The sequence below is a fragment of the Pristis pectinata genome, chromosome 2 (genome assembly GCF_009764475.1).
Source record: "Pristis pectinata isolate sPriPec2 chromosome 2, sPriPec2.1.pri, whole genome shotgun sequence".
NCBI lineage: Eukaryota > Metazoa > Chordata > Chondrichthyes > Rhinopristiformes > Pristidae > Pristis > Pristis pectinata.
The window spans coordinates 41,110,769-41,118,277 of NC_067406.1; the positions used below are offsets into that span (position 1 = coordinate 41,110,769).

General features: G+C 40.6%; 1 protein-coding gene across 2 annotated transcripts in view; it reads left to right on the plus strand.

The window, feature by feature from the left end:
• Positions 1-6,695, plus strand: part of gba2 (glucosidase, beta (bile acid) 2) — a 53,723-nt gene extending 47,028 nt beyond the window's left edge. Inside the window, exons 17-18 of one of the 2 annotated variants that reach the window (XM_052032975.1) lie at positions 2,061-2,259; positions 4,390-6,695. In XM_052032975.1, coding sequence (XP_051888935.1) covers positions 2,061-2,243 — 183 coding nt within the window. In that variant the 3' untranslated portion in view covers positions 2,244-2,259; positions 4,390-6,695. Of the gene's footprint in view, positions 1-2,060; positions 4,365-4,389 lie in introns of those variants that run through there. The other variant, XM_052032983.1, reaches the window with a different exon arrangement.
• The last annotated feature ends 814 nt before the right edge of the window (positions 6,696-7,509 follow it).

Genomic DNA, 7,509 nt, shown 5'->3' on the forward strand with positions numbered 1-7,509 from the left:
TTATGAAGGTAGTGCGGTGGATGTGGTATATATGGATTTTAGCAAGGCATTTGACAAGGTTTCCCATGGTAGGCTCATTCAGAAAGTCATGAGGTATGGAATCCATGGAAAATTGGCTGTGTGGATTCGAAATTGGCCTGCCCACAGAAGCCAGAGGATGGTTGTAGAAGGGACTATTCGACCTGGGGGTCAATGACTAGTGGTGTTCTGCAGGGATGTGTTCTAGGGCCCCTACTTTTTGTGATTTTTTTTTATTATAAATGATTTGGATGAGGAAGTGGAAGGATGGGTTGGTGAGTTTGCAGATGACACGAAGGTTGGTGGTACATTAGATAGTGAAGAAGGTTGTCATAGGTTGCAACAGGATATAGATGGGATGCAGGGCTGGGCAGAGAAGTGGCAGATGGAGTTCAGTCTGGAGAAGTGTGATGTGATGCACTTCGGTAGAATGAAATTGAAGGCAGAGTACGTGATTAATGGCAGGATTCTTAGCAGTGTGAAGGAACAGAGAGATCTTGGGGCCCAAGTACATACATCCCTCAAAGTTGCTGCACAAGTGGATAGGGCAGTTAAGAAGGTGTATGGTGTACCAGCCTTCATTAGCCAGGGGATTGAGTTCAAGAGCCAAGAGGTACCGTTGCAGCTCTATAAGACTCTGGTTAGACCACACTTGAAATATTGTGTTCAGTTCTGGTCACCACATTATAGGAAGGATGTGGAAGCTTTGGAGAGGGTGCAGAGGAGATTTACAAGGATGCTGCCTGGATTGGAGAGCATGTCTTATGAGGAGAGGTTGAGCGAGTTAGGGCTTTTCTCTTTGGAGTGATGGAGGATGAGAGGAGACTTGATAAAGGTATATAAGATCATGAGAGGCATAGACAAAGTGGACAGTCAGCATCTTCTCCCCAAGGTGGCAATGGCCAATACTGGAGGTCACCTGTTTAAGGTGCATGGAGGAAAGTTCAGGGGGGATGTCAGAGGTAGGTTTTTTTTACACAGGGAATGGTGGGTGCCTGGAATGCACGGCTGGGGCTGGTGGTAGGGGCTGATATGATAGGGTCACTTAAGAGACTATTAGATAGGCACATGGACAAAAGTAAAATAGAGGGTTATGGGATGTGAGGTAGAGAGGGGAATAGATTGAATGGGGATAAGGTTTATATAGGCCGACACAACTTCAGTATAGGCTGAAGGGCCTGTACTGTGCTGTTCTTTGTGAAACAAATGTCAGATTTAAACTCTCTCTAGTTCTGCAAATTTACTTTGCATGCAAACCAACCAAAAACACCCAATTACTGCTAGAAAACCACGAAAACCATTTGCCTGCCTGCCTGCTTTTAAAAATTCATTATCTTCTGCATAATGTCTGTCATCTGTGCTTTTAGGGTGGGCACCTGAATAGTGGGATAAAACTTGAAAGAATGTTAAGAATAAGGGGTGGATGACAAGGACAAACAGGTGAAAATGGATAGTATCAATAATTAGATCCATAAGTAGCTTAAAGGTTAGTTACATGTAAAGTAACTAATATGTTAATTATGCATATGTTAATTTTCAGGAAGAATCTCATGGTGCAGGACAAGTGACGATAGTTTTGAATTATCAAATTACAGTAGTTCTGGCACTTCTCTTGCATGCACTTGGGGTCATTGCCCTGAATAATCCATGCAACAGGCCTTGCTTTGCTCTATTAAATCTAGTTGTGATGTACACTTGTGGCTTTCAGGACAAGAAGATCAGATGGAGCTTCCTCTCTTTACAGTGCAGAAATGCCACTTTATTAGGCACCAATCATGTCTTTGAAATTAGAGTCGAATATGAGAAAGGAAATGACGCGGAGCAAAAGCTTTCTACAAAACTGATGGTGTCATAAATGGCCTGCAGATTTAACATGACTCTTTAACAGAGCACAAGTTTGCATTTAATGTTAATCAATAATGCTTCTATCATTGAAATTCCTGCAGTATGTTTGGAAGTTTGAGGAAGTTTTAAACAATATCCACATTTTTTTCTTTGGTACTGGTTAATGCGTTATATTAATCTTTTTCTGGGAATTGTAGGGACTTGTTGATGAAGGTTTCAAGACTGCAGAAGGTGCCTATAGGACAGTATGGGAACGGCTTGGCATGGCTTTTCAGACCCCGGAAGCCTACTGCAAAAAGAATATTTATCGTTCGCTGGCATACATGAGACCTTTAAGCATTTGGAGTATGCAGTTAGCACTAGACAAAATGCATAATTGAGTCAACTGACTCTTTGGTAAGCTTCTGATGGTTATTTTGAGGGCATTTCTTACTTTATTCTTTTGCTTTGTTCAGTGAGGTACCATTGCACCCCAAACTGCAATTGTGGTTATGTTCCATATACTATTATTATATTAATATGCATTAATGTATTTTAAAAAAGTGGATCTCTTCTGGGTGCATAATTCTGAGAATATTTTGGAGTAAAAATTCATTGAGAGGGCACGATTGCCTGACTTTCAATTATATCAAATAATACCCTTAAAAATAAAGTACAAACACATCATTGACCCTTTATATTGAAGCACTGGTGTATGCAGTAAAGCAGAGCAGCTAAATTGTAATGCAGAGAAACAGACATGTTAAGATATTCAGAACTATGGAAAATCCTCAAATTTACTATTTTTGCTCTGTATTTAACATTTGGCCTTTCAATCAGCCTTGAAAATGTTAAAACCAAGTGCTAATTTTAATTTTAAAAGTTGTAATAATTTGGGCATTGAACAACTATTGTAGAATGGCAGGTTAATGTTTCAGTTTGGATTGTTTGCAGGCATAAAGTGCCAATGATACTGGTTCAGATAATCATTAAATATTTTGCTATATTTCATTTCTGGAAGGATTTACTTTGAGATTGCATTGTCAAAATTGAAATATCTAATAACTATGAATATGGAAAGTCATGAACAGCATTTTTGCACATTTATTTATACAATCAGTCAAAGTTGGTATAAATTTCCAAATGGATGTGAATATGTTGATTTGAAATATTTCTTAGATGGCAAATTTTCCTGGCTTAACTGAAGTTTGAAATAAATAAGGCACTGTTGTATTCAGGTGTTTTAATTTTAGAAATACTTATGTGTACATAACAGATTTTTGACACCAAATTGAATACTACTCTGATTTAAATCTGCAAAGAATAAATTGATTTGTACATTTTGATTGTTTATATATGAATTGTTTCATAGGAGTTTTTATTGACTTTAATTTGAATGCAGTTGAATATATAATTCAGGATGAATTTGTTGGACCAGTCATTTACTGTTTACTGGTTGTTTAGCATTTATTTACTCTTATTATATAAACATAGTTACAAAATTCACTTTGTTTAATTGAACTAAATTGCAAGAATATATGATGATGTTCATAGGTTTCATTGCAAATCGGTGATCATTTGAGCAAGAAAGAGGAATTAGTTACTTTCTCAATCTAGTTTTAATCCTTTGGTAAAAGTTTATCTTCAGAGACCAATAGCTATGAGAAGCAGAAAAATGCAAATTATGGAGATTTTAACTTGCTGTTGGAATTGTATAATCAACTGCTAGAAATGAGTTGATTATTATCCTGACTTTTAGTGTTTGGAAATAATTTTAAAATTAAAGTAAATAATATGTTGGTACTTAATGCGCTGAAAGTTCACTAAAATATATTTTAAAATGTATGGCTATATTCCTGATTTTTGTTCATTTTTATTTCCAATTGGACCCATTGATTGCTTCATTTTGTGTTCTGAGTAATAACTTCTCTCTGCCTCTTTCTTTTCAACCAGATTTATTATTACAATAGGACTTGATATAATTTGGCATGTATCTGTAATGGGCAAAGTGAATAAGAGGTGTACTGCATGAAACACTAAACATTTTCCCCTGATGATGCCCAAGGAAACGATATATAAAATGGACCTTCATTAAATTTGTTACAATTGTCTTCCAAACTGTTCTTTTTATTCTTCCTTGATGTGACTATCACTGGCAAAAATCATGTTTATTGTCCTGTCAGTAGATGCTTTGAGAGGTGGAGGTTAGCCATCTCCTGCAAATATTGCAGTCTGTCTCTGAAGATACTAGACAGCTGGTTGCAGAGTGTTCATTTGCTATTGCCCTGTTGATTACCACCCACCAAGGGAAAAATGAAAATGTTTTAAAATGTAAAATGTGGAGATTAACAAAATAGTTATGGTCCTTATTTGTAAAAAGAGTGATCCTCTATTTTTGTTGCGGGTGGGGAGGGTTGTGAAGGTGCAAATTTAGTGATTTAAGAACATAAGTTGGCTGTTCAATCTTTTTCAGCCTGTGTTCCACAATTCAGTTGGATAAAATCTAATCTCTATCTTAACTCTGATTTGTTTCTATACCCTTTATAGAATCAAAGAAAAAATGGCACAGAGGGATGACATTTGTCTCGTCCAATCCTGCTGAAAGTGAGCTGTTCTGACTACTCCCACTTCCCAGCTATAAATTCTTATGGTACCTAGTGTTCATTCAGCCACCATCTTTTCCTTTGGTGGATACCAGTCCTCCTCCACTCATTTGATTTCTTCCCCCCCCCCACCTTAATTCCCCATGAGTTCATCTTCCAACTACCATAAACACATGGCCTTCAGTTATTGACCTCTTTGTTATTGTGTTGGCCTCAATCAGATTTATTATCACTGACTTGTATGATGTGAACTTTGTTGTTTTGTGGCATCAGTACAGTGCAAATACACAAGTCCAAACTCTCATTTGGATTCCATGCTTAATTCTTTACTCTGTTTCCTTGTTCCAAAGAAAATAGCCCCATTTAGCCAATCTTTCTTTGCAACTAACTTTCAGCCCCAATAAGAGGATGATTATCTTTCCAAATGGCAAAATAACTTGCAAATAGGAATGGCAGCTAAACAATTTGTATTTCATTTAAAATGAATATTTAATAAGAATATAGAACTTGAATATCGTCTAACAAACAGTGATCTCTTATGTCACTCAATGCTACCGAACCACTGCTTCCAGTAGCTACACTCAGCTACTGCCGTAACCACTGATCTGCATCTCTGTCAGCTGTATCTCTAGCCAGTCACAGTCCAGAGAAGTAATACAAATGGTAAACCAATTTCAAAGAATTGCCAAAGAATGCTGCAAGTGAAAGTCTCTTCCCCATGCTGGTCAGTTGAGCTCTAGTCAAAGTTGGAGTTTATTGTCATATGCACAAGTACATGTATGCACAGTTGCAATGAAAAACTTACAACAGCAGCATCACAGGCACATAGCATCATATAAGTGGCGTTGACAAGTTAAACACAATTTTTACAAGAAAACACAATTAAAACATTAAAAAAACAAAGATCATTTTAGTGTAAAGTGGTCATAGTGTTGCTAAACTCTAGTGATTAGGTTTGTGCCAGTTGGTTCAAGAACCGAATGGTTGAAGGGAAGTAGCTGTTTTTGAAGCTGGTGGTGTGGGACTTCAGGCTTCTGTACCTCCTGCCCAATGGTAGCTGCGATAAGATGGCCTGGCCCAGATGGTGGGAATCTTTGGTTGTTGCCTTTTTGAGGCAACAATTTTGCATGTGGGTTTGTGCCTATTAGAAGACATCGTTGGCACAGATGCTCAAAGTTGAGTGGAATTGGATCTCAGGTCAATACAGTGGCAATGTAATATTAATATTTCAATACTGCCATGTTGGAATCAGTCTGGTGAACTTTTTGAATGCTTATGATAAGTAAAACCTTGTGTAAGGAGGACAAAACTACACACAATATGTCCAAGCATAGTCTCTCAAATGCCCCCTGTAGTTGTGGTAAGATATCCTTGCTCCTATACTCAAAACCTCTTGCAAAGAAGTCTAACATATCATTTACCTTTGCTGCTTGCTGCATTTGCAGGTTTGATTTTAGAGACAGATATACAAGAACATCTAAATCTCTTTATATGTCAACATTTCATTACTTAAATAATTAGCCATGGGTACTCACATGGGCCCCAGCAATGCCTGCATCTTTGTCAGTTACGTGGAACAGTCCATGTTCCAAGCTTACACTGGTAACGTCCCCCAGCTGTTTCTCTGCTACATCAACAACTGCATTGGAGCTGCTTCCTGCACCCGTGCTGAGCTGGTCAATTTCATCAACTGCCTCCAACTTCCACCCTGCTGTCAGATTCACTTGGTCCATCTCCGACACCTCTCTCCCCTTTCTGGATCTCTCTGTCTCCATCTCCAGAGAGATTAACCACAGACATCTACTAACCCACTGACTCCCATAGTTACCTTGACTACATCTCTTCCTGTCCTGTCACCTGTAAGGACGCCATCCCCTTCTCCCAGTTCCTCCGCCTCTGCCGCATCTGTTCCCACGATGAGGCTTTTCATCTGAGATGTCCTCCTTTTTCAGTAACCGGGGCTTCCCGTCCATCACTATCAATGCTGGCCTTATCCATATCTCCTCCACTTCCTGCACGTCTGCCCTTTCCCCCCCCCCCCCCCCCCCCCCGGACATAACGGACAGGGTTCCCCTTGTCCTCACTTACCTCTCTACAAGCCTTCACATCCAACACATCATTCTCCGCAACTTCTGCCACCTCCAACGGGATCCTACCACCAGGCACATCTTCCCCTCACCCCCTCTCTGCTTTCCACAGGGACCGCTCTGTCAGCAACTCCCTTGTCCATTCATCCCTCCCCACTGATAACCCCCCCCAGCACCTGTTCCTACGTCTCCTCCCTCACCACCATTCAGGGTCCAGCCAATCCTTCCTGGTGAGGCAGCACTTCACCTGTGAGTCCAAGGGTGTCATTTATTTCATCCGGTGCTCCCAATGTGGCCTCCTGTACATCGGTGAGACCCAGTGCAGATTGGGTGACTGCTTCGTCAAGCACCTTCGCAATAGTCAGGACCTTCCGGTGGCCACCGACTTCAATTCCACATCCTACTCCCATACCAACATGTCTATCCATGGCCTCCTCTACTACCACATTGAGGCCAGGCGCAGCTTGGAGGAACAACACCTCATATTCTGCCTTGGGAGTCTCCAACCTGATGGCCTCGACATCGATTTCTCTAACTTCCGGTAACCCCCATCCCTTCTTTTTCTTCCCCCCACCCCCCTTTTGCCTTCCCCGGCCTTGATGACCTACCCATCTCCTCTCCCCTCTTCCATCCTTTATTCCATGGTCCACTGCCCTCTCCTACCAGATTCCTTTTTCTTCAGCCCTTTGGATCTTCTATCTATCACCTCTCAGCTTATTACATCTCCGCGCACCACCCTCCCCCCCCCCCTTCACCTGGACTCGCCTATCACCTGCCTGCGTGTGCTCCTCCCCCTCCTCCTACCTACTTATTCTGGCTTCTGCCCTCTTCTGATGAAGGGTCTCGGCCCAAAACGTCGACTGTTTATTTCCCTCCATAGATGCTGCCTGTCCTGCTGAGTTCCTCCAGCACTTTTTGTGTATTGAATTTGTCCATGTTATATTGTTAATTTTACACACTAACCTCTTATGTGATAC